At 39.9% G+C, this 21,981-nt stretch overlaps 2 protein-coding genes across 2 annotated transcripts; both read right to left on the reverse strand.

The window, feature by feature from the left end:
- Positions 1-7,352: 7,352 nt before the first annotated feature.
- On the reverse strand, positions 7,353-9,299 carry LOC130932076 (keratin, type I cytoskeletal 13-like). The gene is made up of 7 exons (XM_057861459.1): positions 8,895-9,299; positions 8,684-8,766; positions 8,322-8,478; positions 8,089-8,250; positions 7,898-8,014; positions 7,555-7,775; positions 7,353-7,475 (listed from the first exon to the last, which is right to left on the reverse strand). Exons 1-7 carry the CDS (start codon positions 9,297-9,299, stop codon positions 7,400-7,402), a joined length of 1,221 nt encoding a protein of 406 aa, XP_057717442.1. The 3' UTR covers positions 7,353-7,399.
- Positions 9,300-10,045: 746 nt separating this feature from the next.
- On the reverse strand, positions 10,046-16,011 carry LOC130932112 (keratin, type I cytoskeletal 50 kDa-like). The gene is made up of 7 exons (XM_057861517.1): positions 15,661-16,011; positions 12,745-12,827; positions 11,057-11,213; positions 10,828-10,989; positions 10,639-10,764; positions 10,344-10,564; positions 10,046-10,262 (listed from the first exon to the last, which is right to left on the reverse strand). Exons 1-7 carry the CDS (start codon positions 16,009-16,011, stop codon positions 10,172-10,174), a joined length of 1,191 nt encoding a protein of 396 aa, XP_057717500.1. The 3' UTR covers positions 10,046-10,171.
- Between the last annotated feature and the right edge of the window lie 5,970 nt (positions 16,012-21,981).

Consider the following 21,981-nt stretch of genomic DNA (forward strand, 5'->3'; position numbering starts at 1 on the left):
CTGACCAGTTTCATTCCTCACGCTCACAGCACCTTACTCCAATAAGTACAAGTTCCTACTAGTTGTTTCTGGTTTTCGCTCTTAACCATTCATTAATTAAGAAACCCAAAATAGTCAAAACATCTGTCAGTTGGATTTGAATGCATCACTAGATGGTTTTTGAAGGCAACACTATGATAGACACACTTACTGTATACACTTAATTGTAGGCCTACTGTGTAATGTATTCATTCAATAAAAGTGACCAAAATGTAATATAAAATAAATGTAATATAAAATAACATAAAAGGCCAGTTCATCTGAACATATTTAAAAAAGGATTTGGAAAAGGTCAAGCTTACAGTGTTTCTGCTGTCTTTTCTGCAGGTTTACTCAATTATTAGAGTTGATGTTTTCTGTAAATTCATAACTTTTTACTGCATTTACTGGACTGTCTCAGAAAATTAGAATACACAATATTCTAATTTTCTGAGACAGTCCTGTACATTAATCCACCATTTAAAGCAGGGGTGTCCAAACTTTTTGCAAAGGGGACCAGATTTGGCGTGGTAAAAATGTGGGGGGCCGACCTTGGCTGACGTCCTTTACATAGAACAATATACAGGACTGTCTCAAAAAATTAGAATATTGTGTATTCTAATTTCCTGAGACAGTCCAGTATAAAGCGATAGTTCTGCTGACAATTGTACTTTCAGGTTTCATTACTGTTGCACCGACCCCCCCCCCCCCCCCCATCAAGATGTTGTGCCCCCCTGCCCCAAAGGGGGCAGGGGGGCACAACATGTTGATGACCCTGAAACGCAGTGTCAGCAATAAAATTAAATTACAAGAATATTTATAATAATAAGTTGACAATGAACGTTTTTTGTTTCCCATCATTCTTGAGGGGAATTCTAAATCAGGATGCTTAGGCAATACTTTTCGCCAAGATCGTCGCCCATTAAATATGATACGCCCGCCGGTGTCGTGCCAATGTCGTTACCCAAGTCAAAAATTGTATGCCCTGGGCGGAGTCATATGGAGGTAGATTTGTGTCTTTATTATTCAATCAAAAAAAGTTGCTTCAATATAAAAAAAAGTTGCTTTAATCAAAATATATATTTTCAATTAAGAAAAAGTCGCTTCAATCCAAAAAAAAAATAAATTTGAAACGCATGTAAAAGCTATTTTTCTTTGAATTTTTGGGGGGATTGGAATCAAGTTTTTTTTTTTTTTTTTTTTTTTTATTGAAGCAACTTTTTTGTTGAAGTAATGTTGATTTGTGTTTGGGCCACATTTTGGCAAGGACGTTTTTTTTATCTTTATTAGTCAATCAAAAAATAAATTGCTTCAAAAAAATATGTTTTAAAAAAGAAAAATCACTTCAATCAAAAAAAGAAAAATTTCAATCATAGAAAACTTTTTGAATGCGAAAAAATATTTGAGATAAAAAAAATTTGCATTTGAACAATTTTTCATTGAAAAAGTTTTCTTTGATTGAAGCAATCCTTTTTGTGTCTAAATCATTCAATCCCCAAAACAGTTGCTTCAATCAAAAAAAAAAAAAAAAAAAGCAGGTAAAGAAAAAAAACGTTTGAAAAATAAAATTGCCCTCCCTCTAATGTTTTGTTGTTGTTGAAAATTATATGCAAAGCAAATGACTGTCTAAGCTGCTAGTCAAATGATCTGTTCGAAAAATCATTTTGACCCAATATAAAAATATATTTTTTGTTCATTTCTTTCATTTTTGTTGCAGTTTTATTTTCAATTTTTTCAACTTTTATATATAGTATATAGGAAAGTCAATTTCATGCAATGGCACTTTTCGGCCACCAGGAAGGGGCCTGGCCCCCCTGCCCCCCCTTAAAATACGCTTATGAGTATTAAAGTATTTCCGTGTAACAATAAAATCTAGGGTTGTTCCGATCATGTTTTTTTTTGCTCCCGATCCGATCCCGATCGTTTTAGTTTGACTATCTGCCGATCCCGATATTTCCCGATCCGATTGCTTTTTTTTTTGCTCCCGATTCAATTCCAATCATTCCCGATAATTTTTCCTGATCATATACATTTTGGCAATGCATTAAGAAAAAAATGAATAAAACTCGGACGAATATATACGTACATTCAACATACAGTACATAAGTACTGTATTTGTTTATTATGACAATAAATCTTCAAGATGGCATTTACATTATTAACATTCTTTCTGTGAGAGGGATCCACGGATAGAAAGACTTGTAATTCTTAAAGGACAAATGTGACTTTGTATATTTCGAGTAAATATTGCCATCTAGTGTATTTGTTGAGCTTTCAGTAAATGATAATGTAGCCATGCCCAAATGCATGATGGGAAGTGGAACCATGACTGTTCGTAGTGCTACCAATTCACATATCTTCTCTGCGTTGGGATATAACATAGGGTGTTAAGAAAAAGATCAATTACTACCTTGCTTCCTCACATTGCTTCCCACGATATTTCTAATCGTAGGGAGAGGGATTGTAAGGCTGTAGCCAATTAAAAAAAGGCTCCAAAGGCTTCCAAAATTCACTCTACTCATTATCCGCTGCCTTTTAGCTCTGTATATAGGTAAAACAGCGCCATTACAGATTGAGCGTGACAACACGTGAGTGGGTCGTGCAGCGCATGCATTAATTGCGTTAAATTTATTTACGTGATATATTTTTTAAAAAATTAATTACCGCCATTTTCGGGATAAATTGGATAACCCTACCTTAAGCCAAAACTAAAGACTCTGGATGAGTGTAACATATTATGTCTGTAACGTTAAATACAATTAGAAAACGATTTAATTGAAAAATATACATATATTAAAAAAAGGCATGTCCGATATTTTTTTGCCGATTCCGATACTTTGAAAATGACGTGATCGGCCGATCTCTAACAAAATCCGTGTCAGCCTTTCTGCATTCAGCAACTGTAATATTATTTGTAATTTTGCTTCATTTTGGTCACTCAAGTGACTGGGGTGTCTATCTACACCTCATGTTAACACAACAGATTGTTAGAATTTTGTCCACGAACGTTCAACGAAGAAGAAGAACAAACACACAATCTCTTAGGTGAATTCTTTAGGTTTAAAGCACATCCCTAACTTATCGTCTGCTGCTGGTTTCGATTTAAGGCGTCTAGCGAGGTAGATCCACACTGGCGCTTTGGCGCCACTAGCTTGTCGCTGATCAAAATATTCCACTTCCAACCATATACAGTGGGGCAAATAAATATTTAGTCAACCACTAATTATGCAAGTTCTCCCACTTGAAAAGATTAGAGAGGCCTGTAATTGTCAACATGGGTAAACCTCAACCTTGAGAGACAGAATGTAGACACTCCCCCCCCCGAAAATCACATTGTTTGATTTTTTAAAGAATTTATTTGCAAATCATGGTGGAAAATAAGTATTTGGTCAATACCAAAAGTTGATCTCAATACTTTGTTATGTACCCTTTGTTGGCAATAACGGAGGCCAAACGTTTTCTGTAACTCTTCACAAGCTTAACAGCCACTGTTGCTGTTAATAATTGCTCCCACAGTTGATTTCTTTACACTAAGTGTTTTACCTAATGCAGATTCAGTCTTCCCAGCCTGGTGCAGGTCTACAATTTTGTCTCTGCTGTCCTTCGACAGCTCTTTGATCTTAGCCACAGTGGAGTTTGGAGTGTGACTGACTGAGGTTGTGGACAGGTATCTTTTATATCGATAATGAGTTAAAACAGGTGCCAGTAATACAGGTAATGAGTGGAGCCTCGTTAGACCTCGTTAGAAGAAGTTAGACCTCTTTGACAGCCAGAAATCTTGCTTGTTTGTAGGTGGCCAAATATTTATTTTCCACTCACACACTAAAAATCAAACAATATGACTTTGTTTTTTTTCCCACATTCTGTCTCTCATGGTTGAGGTTTACCCATGTTGACAATTAGAGGCCTCTCTTCAAGTAGGAGAACTTACACAATTGTTGGTTGACTAAATACTTATTTGCTCCACTGTATATAGGCGCTTCCAGGAGTTCACACCCAGCACAGTAAGTTCCAGAACCATTTATGGAGATTCCGTGGGTTCCTCTGGTTCGATTTTGCAGTTTTAACTTTCTCCAGACACTGCTTTCTTCAACCGCACCTCATGTTGTTATGTCCAAACCAGAAGTCCGTAGTAGAAAATGTACAAGATGGCGCAGCCCAATTTTCGCTTAGGAAACTTGTCAATATATATATATTTTTTAAAATTCCTAATACTAAATTGCTGCATACTCACTTGACTGTAAAGCAGTGCTTCTCAATTATTTTCTTTTATGCCCTCCACAGGAAGACGTAAATGTGCCGCCCCCCCGCCCCCCCCAAACTCTCTGCCGGTACTTTTAATATATTATATTATCATTTGTATTTAAAATTCTTATCATTATAAGTACACCTCTGTATAACACTGTGTTCTTTTTAATATTAAAAGAAAAAATAGAGATCAACTTACAATAAAGTGTAAAAAAAAAAATATACACTGTAAAACTTACACTAAAGATACATTTTTTGACCGTTTGATACTGAAAATTAAAATCTAATGAAAAACAATAAATAATAATGAATTCAAATTGATTAGCAACATTAACTCATCAGGATTATATGCCAAACATTTAGACCGAAAAACCTAAAATTAATATAACAAAAACGACAGTGTCAGTGGATGGAGGGACAGTTTTTATTTTTGCTGCAGGCAGTATCAGCTCCTTTGTTATGGTGTGGGTTTATTTTGCATTGAGGAACTAGGTATGCCACTTTAAATGATGCTGACAGTGCTTGCTGGTTTACTTACTTAACACTGACTACGCGGGAGGATTGTTGGCAATATTCGGCACGTTTTCGCTGAAAAAAATAATTCCTGCTGTCCGCTGCAAACATTTTTGGACAAAGTAAACAGACTAGTCTTTCCTCGTCTCCCACTGTACTAAAAATCAAAGCCAAATGCTACATACGCTTCGTCATATTTCCATGTCTTAGCCTGTCATATCTCCGGTGCTCTTTGCTGTGTGTTCTTGTTTGGTTCAAAAAATACTGCGCACACGCTGAAAATGAGGGCGACACTGTCACCCACTGAGTGGATGTACGATTACACTTTATTCTAGTACGGCAAAAAAGTATGTTCCCCAAGGTCACATGTGCCACCCCCAGCATCGCTTTGCGCCCCCTGGGGGGTCCCGCCCCACTATTTGAGAAGTACTGCTGTAAAGTAATTGCGATCATGACTTGGTCGGACTCTCCTTAACACATTCTTTCACTGCCACCTCCCACTTCAAATGGATTAGACGTCTACTAGTGATAGACTCAATGTAATTAACAGCAGAAGGATGATTGGATGCCACGTGATTGGAAACGATCTCAAAAAGTAAATATTGCGCATTGTTTCTTAATGTGACTTCATTTTAGTGCTGTATCGCTGATACAGTATCGGTGCAAGGATTCAAAAATAATTGATGGTGGTACAGTGGATGACAGGTTAGTACAGCTTCTTTGCTAAATTCATTTAGAACCCTGAAGCAATTCAAGTGGTTCAAATGCAAACTGTAGAAAAAAGAAATTGCTTCAAATGTTCAACATACAGTAACTGACCTATTATTAGTATAAATATGAAATGCAATGCTTGCTTGTCTGTTCTTGCCTTAACAATGACTGATTGACAAGCAGTCCTTTGTTTGCTCAGACATGTGCTATAAGGAGAAAGCCGCAAACAAGAAAGGGTTATGAGGGGACAAAAAGGAAATAAGCAGACAGAAGAGGAGGAGAACAAACGACAAGAAATACTTAATCAGGTATTGTATTTGGTTTGCTATATAATATTGTTGGAATTTGAAAGCATCAAAGGCTACTTTCACACTGCAGATCTTAATGCACAAATGCGATTTTTCTTCATATCCGTTTTTTGGCGTGTCCGTTCAGGCAGCCTTTTTCCATTGAGCCTGTAAATGTAGTACGCATGCGCACTAGCTCACAGTCCGACATGCGCAGAGAAAACTGACCCGCATGAGCAGAAGCATCAAAACAAATGACTACACATCCTGGCTCTGTCATTCTCAGGTGATCATATTTTGATTTCTCAAAAAAGGACACAAATAACAGACATAAATAATCCCCGTTTAGTCTCGTATTCAAAATTTATATGGATCGATAGAACGAATGCACCCACTGTGCGTGCATGAAATGCATACGGTCAGTTTGGCCTGACTTTCAGTCATTTAGCAATGTTGAACTAGAGTACTGCTTATTTGGCGCACAGAAAGAAAACTAAGCATTCTCAGGCTTATCTCTCCCTATTTTTTTTTTTTTAAGACTTGTCAAGCTCGCCTCTTTCCTAAATGCCGAGTTCAAGCTAGGCGCTAACGCTAACGTACAGCTCCAGCGCTGCGTTCCTCCGTGCCTCTCGCTCTTTGCTGGCGTAATTGCTGCATAAAGTCCAATTTGGGAGACTTGATAGTCCAGACCACAGCCACATCCTGGAGAAATGTGGCCCAAATCGGATTTTAACCACATACGAAAGTGACCTAAATTGATTTGTAATGGTCCACTTTTATGTGACCTGTCCTGTTCAGATTGTCAAGTTAATGCTCCACTCGAATATGAAAATCATGAAAAATTTGTGCACTAAGACCTGAACCTAAGTCCCCCCTATAGTTTGTTTGGCTGGACCAGTCTTAAACGGACAGACAGCACTGAGCATAAATAGTGTTCATGTAAAAAATGGTTGGTCAAAGTACTTAAGTATGCAAATGGTAATTTCGTAAACTGCTGATACGTGATAAAAAAAATTGTGACATCAGTTTTACCAACGCACATACACATTCATAACCTTGAACACAGACAAATGTGATAATGAGTATCAATGATGTCACGCAGGCAATCTAGAATAGTCCCATTTGAATGGCTAAAATAGTACCAGCATTGATCAAATGTCTGCCCTGTGTCTTGCAGCCTCTTCCTAGATATTTTGGCTTAAAATGATGAAATAATTTGGCATTTTTTCAAAATTATTTGATTAGAGAATTATTAGTAGATTTGTTCTCATTAGATCAACATAATAAAGCTGTTGCCTGTCCCTTTAGCAGAAAATTTTAACTTTCCCCTGTCTGAGACCAAGACAGGACCACGTCTTTTATGAGGAATATCCAAGTAAAGACAGTCTTTCCAAATACTGCTCACAAGCTTGACAACAAATTCTCCAAAAAGCTTAGCTTGGGTTCATTGAAGACAAACTTTCATAGTTTTGTTGCTTTATTTTTGGCTGTCATGTGAATGGTGACTAGTCCAGCATGAGCCCACTGGATGTATGATGGACGGAGTGGTGCCGATAAAAACAACAGCACTGGCATCAGAAATGATATTTATTGAGAAGGTTTGGTGTTGATGATCTTCCTTCTTATCTCACGCTCCTGGTGTTGACCTCTTGCACAATGACGACACCCCGATTGGCTTTGGTGGTGGTGGTGGTGCTGCTGCAAGACGAGAACAAAGTAGAACTTTAGTTAGCCTGTTTAAAGGGGTGGTTCGTGACACTGTTCCCTAGTTACTCACCTGGTGACCTCTCCGTCCATCAGGCGGCGGTACTCTGCGATCTCCATTTCCAGACGTGTTTTGATGTCTAGAAGCTCAGCAAACTGGAGCTTTTGGTTCTCCACTTCAGCCCTAAGCTGCGCCAACTGCTCTTCTAAGAGCGCCACCTGCCTCTGGTAGCCGTGCAACATGGCGGCGTAACGGGCTTGAGTCTCGGCAAGCGTTCCCTCCAGAGCTGCTTTCTGCCAAGCCGAACAATCAGAGCAAGGTTAGAATAGAAAGAAAGGTATCGCAAGTCTGCTACAATGAAATGTCATCTCACTTTACAAAGTGCTAGATCAGGTGAAGGCTATGGGCGACTTACCTGGCTGAGCTCAGCCTGCAATTGGATCTGCAGGTTCTGTAAAGTTCTGCGCACTTCGCTCATCTCGCTCCTGGACGTCTGCAGGCTCACGGTCACTTCCTTGTTGAGCTCGGCCGTCTGGACAAAGGCTTAGTTAAAGACGCGGAGATGTCGTTGATTTTTAAAAAACAATCAAGAGCTTTCACACTCACCTTGGCGTTGAACCAGGCTTCCAGGTCTCTGCGGTTCTTGGCAGCGACGTTTTCGTAATGTTCTCGAATTCCGGCAAGGATGGCGGAGAGGTCCTGCTGAGGGGCAGCGTCTAACTCTACGTTGACCTGTCCGGTCATCTGGGACCGCAGGGCAATGAGGTCCTGTGAACAGTAGTGAGGGTTGGATGGACTTCCATGTTTAGCCGTCAAATCTCTCTCCAGGCTGCATTCACCTCCTCATGGTTCCTCTTCATGTAGATCAATTCCTCTTTCAGACCCTCCACTTGCATTTCCAAGTCGGCCCGAGTCATCGTCAGCTCATCCAGAACCCGCTTCAGACCAGCGGCATCGGCCTCCACCGCCTGGCGCATAGCTAACTCGTTGTCGTACCTGTGCACCAATGCAAAGTTCTCATAAACACATTTTGGACTGGATGTTGGTCGAGTGAAGGTAATTGGGCTCTTCTTTTATGAAGTTAGAGGTTTCAGTTTTTTTAACCAAAAAGACTTCTTCAGTTTTGAAGCCCAGTTGCCTAAGCTCAACCTTTTCAGATTGTAAACAAGAGTTTCTCAAGTCTGTTTGCTGCATCACTGACTTGACACGGAAGTCTTCTGCAGCCAGCTTGGCGTTGTCAATAGCAAGAACCAGGGCTGCATTTGTCCTGGCACCATTTTGGATCTAAGTCACACAAACAATAACAGCTTAGATAGGAGCGACTCATTCAATTCAGTGCTGGCAGTACACAATCCCAAATATTCAGGGTGTAGAGTTCACTACTAATGAATGTTCATTAGAGCTGCGCTCACCTTCTCCTGCAGATCATTGATTCGCACAAAGAAGCCAGTCCAGTCGTGGCTCTGTGGACTGCTTTTGCTCGCTAGGAAGTTCCTGATCTTCAGCTCCAGCTCAGCGTTGGCCGCCTCCAGCTTGCGCACCTTGTCCAGATAGTTGGCCAGCCTGTCGTTCAGGTTCTGCATGGTGAACTTCTCGTTGGCAGAGATGTCGATGCCATCGGCGAGGTTGAAGCCGCCTGCTCCGGCCATGGCCGAGCTGACCTTGGAGATACGGACCCCGGATCCGCCTGCACCACCGTACACGCTGCCGGTAGCCAAGCTAACTTTGGAGACAGGGACCCCGGAACTACTCCACCCGCCGTACATGCTGCCGGTACGAGATGATGAGATGTAGCTGCGGCTGGAGAGGGAGGCCATCTTGACGAGACTGAAGACCTATTCGAACCACGGTGCCTTTTAAACCTTTCATGGTTGGGTTGAGCTGGGCCGCACCCTCCTGCTGGGATTCGAAATATTCCGGAGGGGTCGCAGTGTCCCCAGGCTTGGAAAACACCCAGGTGGCTTCCAGCAGGTCTGGTATGTTCACAACTCGCCGCTTCTCCAACTCAGAGTGATGCCCGTGAACACACCCTGCTGCCCTAGGTGACAGCTACATTCCCGCCACGCTTCTAAGCTCCCCCTAAGCAATTTGTCTACTAATTGCTGACTGGTTCTGCCGGTCCAAGAAATGTAAATGATGTGAAGACACGCCTGAAATGACCACCAGCAGTGGCTGCACCTCCAACTTTAACGTTAACTATATGCTCCGCAAAATGATTAGGTATTTGATTGTTTTATCGTTTACCCCACCCTTAGTTTAGTGATGTTTTTACCAATGATTTTCAGCCACTGGTGGGGGTTGTGAAGCCTTTTTGGATGGGTCACTGACAGGTGATATGATTTCCAGTTGCACAATAAGAGATCAATGCCAAACTAATACATTTTTGTATGTGCAATTGTCATCTTCATCATCAGCTCTGAAAGGTAACTTCGAAAATTGAATAGAAAAACATTTGCACATATTTCAGATCAACAAAATTGATTTCAGGTACAACCAGCCGAAGGGAACAGATAAAATGAAGAATGGGGGACAAAATCTGTCTGGCAGTAAACAATCAGCTGTATGCGCTTTGACTCAGTTTATTGTTTTTGTTTAAAGTGAAGCAAACAATGGAATGTTTTTGTTGATCAAAAAACACATCAGTTCTCCACATTTGTTTTTATTGCGATGACACAAATATTCTGACGTCTCATTCGGTGTCTGAGCTGCCGTCTCCATCGCTTTCTGAGGTATCCTTGCTAATTACGGCTGCTTGTTGGACAGAGCGGACTTCTGACAAACTGCAAACCAAGACACAAGTCACATGACAAAAAAGGTCTTCAGTATGTATTTTTGGCTTTTTTTTAAGACCTGTTGCTGACCTTATCATCTCTCCATCAATCAGGCGGCGGTACTCTGCGATCTCCAGCTCCAGACGGTTCTTGATGTCTAAAAGCTCACTAAATTGGACCTTCTGATTCTCCACTTCACCCCGCAGCTGAGCCAGCTGCTCCTCTAAGTTCTCCACCTGCCTTTGGTAGCCTAACAACATGGCAGCATAGCGAGCTTTTGTCTCAGCCAGCGTTCCCTCCAGAGCCGCTTTCTGCCAGATTGAATAATTGCAGCAAATTAAATAGACAAAAGTTGAAGGGAGTGTTATCTCTACTGAAGACTTACTTGGCTGAGCTCCGCCTGCAGTTGGATCTGCAGGTTTTGAACACTTCTTCTGACTTCGCTCATTTGGCTCTTGGATGTCTGCAGGGTCTCGGTGCTCGCAGCCACTTCCTTGTTGAGCTCTGCTGTCTGGACGTATGCTCAGTTAAGAACACATACAGTATGTCGTTGCTCAAAAGCTTTCCCGCTCACCTTGGCCTGAAACCAGATGTCCAGATCTGTACGATTTTTTGAGGCCACGTTCTCGTAATGTTCTCGGATTCCGGCCAAGATGGCCGAGAGATCCTGCTGAGGGGCGGCGTCCAACTCCACGTTGACCTGTCCGCTCATCTGGGAACGCAGGTCCATGAGGTCCTGTGGACGTTAGGTGTTAGGATATACTACCTTGTAGGCTTCAGTTCTTTGCCGAGGCTGCTCTCACCTCCTCATGGTTCAACTTCAGTTGGATCAATTCGTCCTTCAGACCTTCTACCTGCATTTCCAAGTCGGAGCGACTTAGCGTCAGTTCATCCATAATGCGCTTCAGACCCCCCACATCGGCTTCCACTGCCTGGCGCGCTGTCAACTCGTTGTCATACCTCGAGTCCAAGAACACAAAGTGTCAACTATTGCAGTGTAAACATTGAAATGACTTGTGACGGGTGCGGCCTGGAGATGACTGATAAGTAGGGTTGGGCATCGAGCATCGATGGGATCTGGGACTAACACTCCGGTTCTCCCGGAACAGTTCGAATTAAAACATTTTGATTCCATATTTTGATGCCCTGACCTCCGAACGGAAAAAAATAGCTGCCGAACACCACTTACAAGAAGCCACATAAAGCATGTCTTTGTGCATTGCAACTTGATTTCAACCATGGACACGGTGCAGCGGCGCTCAAAAGTTTGGCTCAACTTCACAAAGAAAAATAACCAGTCAGCTCAAAACAACATTTGCAACACAGCTACATCGTGCAAAGGTGGCTGTACGACCAATATGATTAAGCACCTCCAGAATCATGGAATACAAGTGCCGAGTAGTGGATTGCTGAGTGCCCCGTATTTGACACGCTGCGCTGGTCCTCTAACCAGTTAGAACCAGGTAAGTAAAAGAATAAATTATATATTATTATTATAAGTAAATAAAGCCTTCTGCTGCCCCAGGATTAAGCGGTAGATAATGGATGGATGGAATAGTACGAGAATAAGTTGTATTATTACATCAGGCTAATGTAGCTATATAAGCAGTTACATAGTTTACGTAGCGCGTTGCCGTCTCCGTTAAAATCAACAGTATTAAAAGCATCTTTTGTTTTAGAATTGGCTTTACAAATAAGGAAATCATTATTTTGCCTCTTCTACATCAAATTATAATCAATAAAAAAATGTATTACTTCTTCGTCGTAGCTCCCAGCTAAGGTACATGTATGTAAAGTGCACAGCGGCTCACAGTTACCTTACCCCTATGTAATATTTGCGACTATATCTCGCTTTTTCATATTCATCCATATTCATTCAAGCTTCATCCACACCCAGTGAATATGTGTTCTCCACTGCAGGAGACAATATGTCCAGAATGCTCATGCTTACTTCCTGAGAAGGCAGATATGATCATTTTCCTCAGCAAAAACTGATTTCTGATTTTATACTGTACCTGCTGCTAATCTGGACTAAGTTTTACTAGTTGGTTTTTTTGTTTGTTTGTTTGATATTCTGCACCAGGTTAGCCCATTAGTGGGAGCTCAATAACATGTAAAAATGCCTGCTGCTTAAGACACTCTAAAACATAGGCAAAAGAATATGTGTAAATGTTTTCTCCGTGAGCTATGGAAAAATAATCATCTTTGTGAAAGTGCACTCCTGTGGAAAGAAACTTCATCATATTGAAGTTCTCAAAGACTGATAACTATATATGAGTTAAAAATAGCCCTCTGTGAAATTCATAGTTAATTGAAAGTTCATTTAATTTTAAAAATTAATCAAGAAGTTGGGAAATTAATATAAACTATGCAATTTTTTTGACTCTGTCCATTAAAGGAATCGAGAATCGTTTGGAAGCAGAATCGAAACATGGAATCGGAACCGTTCAAATTGAAACGATACCCAACCCTACCGATAAGTTGGACTCACTTGACCTTGAAGTCGTCTGCCGCCATTTTGGCGTTATCGATGTCCAGTTGGAGGGCCGCATTAGTGCGAGTGGCATCAAGGATCTGAAATACAAGATGTAAAAGATGACTCTATTTGTTAGAGTTAAGGGTGTAACATTTTTAATACGAGATGATTCTTTAAACAGCGATTCGATATTTGACAATATAGCAGTCTGTCACAATTCGATTCAAGTTCCTTGGATGGATTTAATGTGATTTTAGGTACACTTAAAACAAACATTTAACACAATCAGTTTGAGTTCATCTAATGCAGGCACCTCAAATTTGTGGCCAAGGGGCCAAATGTGACCCACTGAATAGTACAACTCCTAGCAAAAAGTATGGAATCACTAGTCTCGGACGAGCACTCACTCAGACATTTTATCATGTAGAACAAACTCTGATAAAAAGCTTGAAAAAATAATGAATTAGTTCAAAAGTGCAATGCATATTCTTGGCTCTTGACACCTTGTCCAAAGCAGATTCTTGACTCTTGACAAGGTGATGATGCTGGAACTTTTGTTTGGTGCTGTTCCAGTGAGATTTACAAAGATAACTGCCTGAAGAAAACATCAAAATTCCATCAGTCCTTGACGATATGGGGCTCCATGTCAGGCAAAGGCACTGGGGAGGTGGCTGTGGTTAAATTGTCAACAAATGCACAAGTTTACATTGAAATTTTGGACAGCTTTCTTATCCCTTCAATTGAAAATATGTTTGTTATTTTCCAAGATGACAATGCATCAAGCCACAGAGCTAAAACTGTTAAAGCATTCCTTGGAGAAAGACTCATCCAGTCAATGTCATGGCCTACAAATAGCCCAGATCTCAACCTGTCGTGGGAATAGAAAAAAAATTGTAAAAAATGCTGGCAACGGCAATCAATTATATTCATATTCAATATTCATGAAGAATACTCATCAAGTCCATGCTTCAGAGACTGCAAGCTGTCACAAAAGCCAGAGGTGGTGCTATTAAATACTAGATATGCGTTTTGATTGTTATTTCTTTGTGCGTTTCTCATGATTCCATATTTTTTTCCTCAGAATGGAATGATTCCATATATTTTTCCCTGCACTTGCTCTGTAAAAGTAACATTTACTGACCACCATAAAGTTTTTTATTCATTTCCTTTAGATTTTCTGAATGCTAAAGAGTTGCACTTTTGAACTAAATTTTTTTTTTTTTTTCAAGCTTTTTATATGAGTTTGTTCTACATGATAAAATGTCTGAGTGAGTGCTCGTCGGAGACTGATGATTCCATAGTTTTTGCTAGGGGTTGTATATTACAGTCCCCTAGATTGTGTGAAGTCCTATTCAAATTTTTGTTAATCATATTTTTTGTATACAGTACTTCAAAGACATACATGACAAAAGTAGAAGTACTGATATTTTACAGAGTGGTTCAATATAAGGAGTAGAAAGTACAAAATACCTGTTTTCATATATGACACCGAGAAAAAAAAGTACAGAATAGCCTACCTGAAAAATGTACTGTGGTTAATTAGTTTTACTGTTTCTTTACTCATATTAATTTAACCAGTGGTTCTCAAAGTGTGGTGCAAGTACCACCTATGGTATGCGTGCTCCCCCCCTAGTGTACGTAAAAGATTTACTAAATTAAATGTTCAAACAACCATAACACCTTTGAACTTAATTCTTGAATACATTACCATTTTCGTTGAAATATCTTAATGCAGTCTAAATGGTAAGATGATAAAATTTGCAGCACTAATGTATTTTCACTCATTGACTGCCAATGGCAGCACTACATGTCCAGGGAGAGGTTGGGAGTGAATGATTGCTGATGCCCTTTAGCATCCTCTAAAGCAGACATGTCCAAAGTCCGGCCCAAGGGCCAAATGCGGCCCGTGGTCAAATTTCATCCGGCCCCAGCCTCTGTCATAAAATCAATAACATCTGGCCCGCACACAGACTTAATAAATTGGTCAGCAGTACTGCAACCAGCATATGAAGTAGCTTACACACGAAATGCTGCTCCTCATTTACCCACTAAAAGGCAGCAGCACTTTAACCCTTTATTGCCAAATGTATCACATTTGATACACCTAAAATTTCACGATTTTCAGACTAATTTAAAATTTTGACATTTCTTTTTGGGGAAAAAAAATGATGGATGCAAGTCAACACATGCATCTGCAGGTTCCATAAGAAAAAACATGATTTAGCATGGGTTACACCGCTTATTACACGTATTCATTTTGACTTTTCTTTTCACAAATTTGAAAAAAAAGGTTTCATTAGGACCTTATTTTTCAAATTTTGGGATTCTCTGATAATTGCTTCATGTTGCAGGTTTGTTGTTTGTTGCAGCAACATTACGCCGTGTGACCCTCTACTTCCAATTTTCTAAAATGGCGACAATCAACAAAAAAAAGTTGACTGTGACGGCCGATGCTTCAAGGATAGGTGGAAATTGGACTATTTGTTCACTAAAATACTCAACAACTGTGTCTTGCCTCATTTGCAAAGAGACAGTCGCTGTTTTTAAAGATTTCAATGTGAGGCGATATTACCAAACAAGACACGCTGACATGTACGACAAGATTACAGGGAAGATACGCAGCGAGAAATTGAAGCAACTTGAAGCTAGTTTGATTTCTCAGCAGTAGTATTTCGCAAGAACCCGAGAGTCGAAAGAGAACGCCGCAAAGGCTAGATTGTTGATTGTAGATTGTTATTCATTAAAAAAAAAAAAAAAAAAAAAAGCAAATGTGACACACTGAATGGCTTGCTAAATTTTGCTTAAATATATTGTTCTACGTAAAGGACGTCAGCCAAGGTCGGCCCCCCACATTTTTACCATGCCAAATCTGGCCCCCTTTGCAAAAAGTTTGGACACCCCTGCTCTAAAGGCCCTGATGTTGCTTCTGACCTGCTCCTGAAGGTCTCTAATTGACTCCTCGTAGGCGCTCCGGTCTCGGGTCTCCGGCGTGCTAGAGTTCTCCAAGAAGTTCCGGATCTTCAGCTCTAGATCTCCGTTGGCCTCCTCCAGCTTGCGCACCTTCTCCAGATAGGACGCCAAGCGACCGTTCAAGTTCTGCATGGTCCCCTTCTCGCCGTCGGTAGCGTCCAGTGCGTCCGCTAAGTCAAAGGCGGTGCCGGAGGAGAGACACATGGGGGCGGCCGCACTGGAGATGCGGACCCCTCGGCCCCCGGCGTACAAGCTGGTGGCCCGCCGGGCACCGACACGACTTCCGCCAGAGAAGCGGGCGAAGGACGCCATGATCGACAGATGGATGCGCCGGGAGGAAAGGATGGCTCCTTTTATGAGAGAGGGTCGGAACCCCCCGCCCTCCAACCAATGCTGGAGACCCCTTTTGGAATTTGAAGCATTCCACGTTTCAACGAGCCCCTGCACGTCCAACACAACAGTGTTTCTCATTGATGAGGGATGTATACCCATCTATGCACACATGCAGTGGGAGGAAAAAGTATGAAGTGAATCCTGTGGAATTTGAAAAAAAACAAAAAGAAGCTAAATTTACAATAAAATACTGGCATCTGCGAGTGGCAGACTTTTACGGTAAAATGCATGTAAAAACTGAGGAAAATTATGACCTGTGAAGAAAAACAGATACTTGGAACGATTCTGACTTTTAAAGTGAGAATTCAGACTTGATTCTTAATTCTGTCGCTAAACGATAAATCGATTATAAGTGCCGATTGATCGGTTAGAGGTGAATCATTATCAAAAAATGAATAATTGATCCTTGATCGGCGAGTAATTGATTTTCAGCATCGATTATTCAAATATCGGTACTGATTAATCGTCTGATCGCTGCACGATTAATCAATTCTTGATCATCTATTAATCGATGATTTCGCTACATTTGATCAATTACAAACCGCCAATTAATCGATTGTCTACTGACTGATCGATTATAGGGGAACGATTAATCTATTCTTGGCCTATCTTATTGATTATCGTAAATGAGTAATTATTGGAACCGATTATTTGTCACTAAACAATCGGTTCCTGATTGTCGATTCATTGATTATTGCTCAAGGATCCATCGATTCTTGATCGGTAAATGAATAAATGACCCCTGATCGTCTAGTAATCGGTTTTCCGTATCGATTACCGTAATTTTCGGACTATAAGGCGCACCTGACTACTTGTATTAGCCGCCACCCACCAAATTTGACAAGAAAATGCCATTTATTCATAGATCAGCCACAATGGACTTTAAATTGCAGCTGTCCTCACTGTATTATGGGATATTTGCACCAAAAGATATTAATCTGTCACACTTTTTGACAGCAGCTTCATATGACTGTCATAAAACTGAATGAATGAAATGAACCACCATAAAGTTGCTTCAAGAAGCTTCATTTGGCCATCACTTCTCCCTTGGGGGAGACAGTCAACCTCTGCTGCCACCTGCTGTCAACACTTTTGTTGTCCAACATGCCTCCTAGCATGCACTGCAACACTACAGATGTAAACAACAATCAAAATTAATTTTCTGTGCCAATTATTTTTTCAGTTACTGTTCAAGTTGTTTCATTAATAGCTAGTTATGGTATTTTGTAACACTTTATTTGACAGTGGCGCCATAGGACTGTCATCAGACAATCATAATTATGACATGACACTGTGATGAGCATTAATTAATGGTTAGAACATGTCATTTAGTGTTATCCGAAAAATTATCACAGTTTTGAATGGATGTAAAAGATCCGAGCTGGACATAAATTGAGTTGACATAATCTGTCAGATAACAATTAATGACATCTGTCTTAAGCAAGGGCGTAGGTTTGGTCTCAACACAGGTAGGAACGCTATAACAGAGTAACCTGCATGTACACTTTTTGCTTGGGACGGGACATTAATAAGACCAAACAGATTGGGTACATTTCTCAAATATAGCTGGTCCCAACGTAAAAATGAAAAAAGTTACAATGAAATTATTTTCATGGGAGAAAGTCATTTTTCAAAATGCATGCTTCATTTAAAGGAAATTTACAGTGGTTGTGTTTTTGCTTTTTTTTGGGGGGCGTGGGGGGGGTTAAAATATTGTGCATCGGCTGAAAATAAAAATATTTTTTTAATGATGAGATAGAAAATACATTTTAATTAGGGAATAAATGCACAAAATGCACAGTTGGATTCATGTTAACAGTAGAAAAAGTACAGGAAGACATGTCTCTAAGCAACTTTCTACTCGAGTCTTACAGGTTAGCAAGTTCACACAGTTTAATGTTATGCTAACTCTAATGCAGGTCAGACTTTCAGGTGCAAAATTAGTGGTGTGTTCCCCCCCTTCACAACATTGATGTCTTTTTACATTACTTAAAGTGGATGCTGCTGGCTGAAAAAAAAAACTTCTAATATCCAACCTCTTCAAAGGGGGCGGAGGAGGCGGCATGGCGACATGTATTTCTGTCGGGATTGTGTAAATGTGAGGGTTCTAGACATCAGCCAATCAAACGTGCGTTTAAAAAAAAAATGGACCAGCACATTCAGCAAGTGAAAAGGGGTAAATGTAAATCTGAATATAATGTAGGGTCAATTCTATACTTACAACTTATAGGAAGACAATCTAATTTACCTATATAACTGAGATCATTATAAAATGCAAATATGGTTGCTTAAAAGTTGGTGGGGACAATTTGAGCATCCTTAACCCTTTAAAGCCTGCAACGCGAAGCAATTGTCAGAGAATCTCAAAATTTAAAAAATAAGGTCCTAATGGTACTTTTTTCAAATTTGTAAAAAAAGAAAAATCTAAATGAATATGTGTAATAAGCACTCTAATATTAATAACCTTAGCTAAATCTGTTTTTTTTTTCTCATGGAACCTGCAAATGCATGTGTTGACTTGCATCCATCTTTTTTTTTTTTTCTAAATACATTTCAAAATTCTAAATTAGTGTTTCAAAATAATGAAATTCTAAGTGTATCAAAAGTTGGTGGTGTTATGTCCCTACCGTCCCTATGCAAACCTATGCCCTTGGTCTTAAGCATTCAGTAATGCCTATGATAGTGTCATGTCTTAATTATGACGGTTGTATGACAGTCTTATGTCGCCAATGTCAAATGAAATGTTACCTATTAACCCAAATAATTCAACACATAAGCTGCACTGGACTATAAGCTGCAGGATTCAAAATGAGGGAAAAAAAGTAGTGGCTTATAGTCTGAAAATTTTGGTAATTGATTATCAGTACTGATTAATCGTCCTATCGCTGCACGATTGAGTCTTTTTCATCTATAAATTTATTATCGCTAAACATTTGATAAATTATTGACCTACCAATTAATCAATTGTCATACTGGTTGATCAATTATTGGTAACAATCAATTATCGCTAAGCAATTAAAACAACACTAGGTAACGTTTCAGTTTTGGTCGATTTTAGTGACGCCGGTGGACAAAAGTGGTAGTGTTTTGCCTTAAGGAAGACGGCGTTTCCGGTGAGGACCAGCGCACACCCGCAAAGTGTCATAATGATCTCCCGGTTGCCTGCAGATGGATTAAACAACATTTCTGTTTGCAGCGGCTGTCTGAAGGATGAATAGTAATAAGGTAATGAATCCAGTTGTGGAGAAACAATATCATATGGTGGTTAGCAACCGTTAACACACCTAAATCAAATGATTGGCTCTTCAGAAAGCCTGGAGCTTGATAAGTTTCCTGATTATTTGATTCAAGTGTGTTGGAGGAGGGAGACATGGAAAACAAGCTAGGTAGGGGCTCTATACGACAGGACCCCTGCTTTAGAGTGTTACCAATGCGTATTTCTGTTTTAGTCATTCATTCATTTATACATTCATTCATTCATTTATACATTTAGTCATGATTTCTAATCATAAAAAACAACACAAAAAAAGCCATTTTTACAATAATGTTCCTGAAAAAATTCTGACATTTGCATACCTGTCAACCCGGGGCCGTTGACAATCTTACAAATAGTGACGTATGCCCTTACAAATTGTTGACTAATCTTCCAACGATGTATATAGCGTGCAATATGAAACAAAAACAAAACTCAATTTTAAAAATAATATGAATTCATTGGTAATATTGTAAGATATAACCTGGTGCAATCAAAGAACAATATCTTCAGCTACATCATGATTACTAACATTTAACAGTGACTTTTGTTATAACACTTTTGGCAATTTCTATCATGTCTTGATGGCTGCACTTCATGGCACTTCAGCTCGCAATTCAGTTTGACTTGAAGGTATTTCGTTAGTGTGTCCAATATAAATTAAAAAGGTCAATTGATAAAATTAACTTACCGATGCAATCTTTGAGTTAGGGAACATTTCTTTTGCTAATTCTGAGAAGTGATCAGCAATAGTTGCGGGCAAATTGTGTTCGGCAATGAATTGGCAGAATGAAATCTCCGCTTTCGTCACTTTGCATTCTGCAGACTTCATCTTTAATGGCCAGTCTTGTTAATCTTACTTTTAAAAAGTAATTAATTAGTTACAAATTACTTCTCCCAAAAAGTAATTGAGTTAGTAACTCAGTTACCTGAAGGTAAGAGTATTACTTGGCAAAGTAACTGGTGTTACCTTTCATGTTTTTTTTTCATTTAGAAAAAAAACAAAAAACAACAAAACAAAAAAAAACTAACCTTTGCTATGTGTGGAAATCATTTAATGTTGTGAATCAACTGTTAAAGTTGTTAAAATTTCTACCGTTTTTGCATTAGTTCCCTTTTGTCTACTTTCGACATGTTAAAGTTTTAAAACTGTTTCATCATTTAAAGATAGTTCGAGATTTTGCCGATTTAGGAGTATTTTAGATAAAAAGTCACTTAAGTTCGCTGGGAAGGTTTACTACAACAGAGCCTTTCTGAGGAGTCCTGCTTCAAAATGGCGGCTGTTTAGTAACGCCGCTGTCTGTCATTTCGCATGTAGTTCTATAAGCATTTGATATCTAGGCGTAGATTGTAGGCTGTCGGCTACAGTCAGGAAATATTAGAGCCACCTAGCCTAGCATCGCGTTTGCTACAGCGTCACAAAACTCTTCTCTCTCAGTGTCTCTGACTTTTCTCGCGTCATTCAACCAACGCAGTATCGCATCGTAATGCACATTGTCTCGTTGCCGAAACGGTGACAAAATATCAAATGGAGAAAAAAAAACGTACAGATTTTGAACGTACAGCGTACACATTTAAAAATCAGTACTCACTTGTAAGAATTACGCCGAAACCGTACAACTTGACAGGTATGCATTTGAGAGAAAAGTTGTTATAAAAAATAACATACAGTGGCGCAAATAAGTATTTAGTCAACCACTAACTGTGCAAGTTCTCCCACTTGAAAATATTAGAGAGGCCTGTAATTGTCAACATGGGTAAATCTCAACCATGAGAGACAGAATGTGGAAAAAGAAAACAGAAAATCACAGTGTTTTATTTTTGAAGAATTTATTTGCAAATCATGGTGGAAAATAAGTAGTTGGTCAATACCAAAAGTTCATCTCAATACTTTGTTATGTACCCTTTGTTGGCAATAACCAAGGCCAAACGTTTTCTGTAACTCTTCACAAGCTTTTCACACACTGTTGCTGGTATTTTGGCCCATTCCTCCATGCAGATCTCCTCTAGAGCAGTGATGTTTTGGGGCTGTCGTTGGCCAACATGGACTTTCAACTCCCTCCACAGATTTTCTATGGGGTTGAGACCTGGAGACTGGCTAGACCACTTCATGACCTTGAAGCCACTCTTTTGTTGCCCTGGCTGTGTGTTTGGGATCATTGTCATGCTGAAAGACCCAGCCACGTCTCATCTTCAATGCCCTTGCTGATGGAAAGAGATTTTCACTCAAAATCTCTCAATACATGGCCCCATTGATTCTTTCCTTTACACAGATCAGTCGTCCTGGTCCATTTACAGAAAAACAGCCCCAAAGCATGATGTTTACACCCCATGCATCACAGTGGGTATGGTGCAATTCAGTATTCTTTTTCCTCCGAACAAGAGAACCTGTGTTTCTACCAAAAAGTTCTGTTTTGGTTTCATCTGACCATAACACATTTTCCCAGTTCTCTTCTGGATCATCCAAATGCTCTCTAGCGAACTGCAGACGAGCCTGGACGTGTATTTTCTTCAGCAGGGGGACACGTCTGGCAGTGCAGGATTTGACTCGCTGGTGGCGCATTGTGTTACTGATAGTAGCCTTTATTACTGTGATCCCAGCTCTCTGTAGGTCATTCATTAGGTCCCCCCGTGTG

The sequence above is a fragment of the Corythoichthys intestinalis genome, chromosome 16, assembly GCF_030265065.1.
Source record: "Corythoichthys intestinalis isolate RoL2023-P3 chromosome 16, ASM3026506v1, whole genome shotgun sequence".
NCBI classification, from domain to species: domain Eukaryota; kingdom Metazoa; phylum Chordata; class Actinopteri; order Syngnathiformes; family Syngnathidae; genus Corythoichthys; species Corythoichthys intestinalis.

Bases quoted from the DNA above. Each gene is read 5' to 3' on its own strand.
- LOC130932076 (XM_057861459.1), bottom strand. From the start codon at position 9,299: ATGGCCTCCCTCTCCAGCCGCAGCTACATCTCATCATCTCGTACCGGC. The intron at 8,479-8,683 runs GTCAGTGATGCA...ATTGGTGCACAG, and splicing joins GCAGAAGACTTCCGTGTCAA to GTACGACAACGAGTTAGCTA. The intron at 7,476-7,554 runs GTGAGTAACTAG...CTCGTCTTGCAG, and splicing joins ATGGACGGAGAGGTCACCAG to CAGCACCACCACCACCACCA.
- LOC130932112 (XM_057861517.1), bottom strand. From the start codon at position 16,011: ATGGCGTCCTTCGCCCGCTTCTCTGGCGGAAGTCGTGTCGGTGCCCGG. The intron at 10,990-11,056 runs GTGAGAGCAGCC...TAACGTCCACAG, and splicing joins TGAAGTTGAACCATGAGGAG to GACCTCATGGACCTGCGTTC. The intron at 10,263-10,343 runs GTCAGCAACAGG...CTTGGTTTGCAG, and splicing joins ATTGATGGAGAGATGATAAG to TTTGTCAGAAGTCCGCTCTG.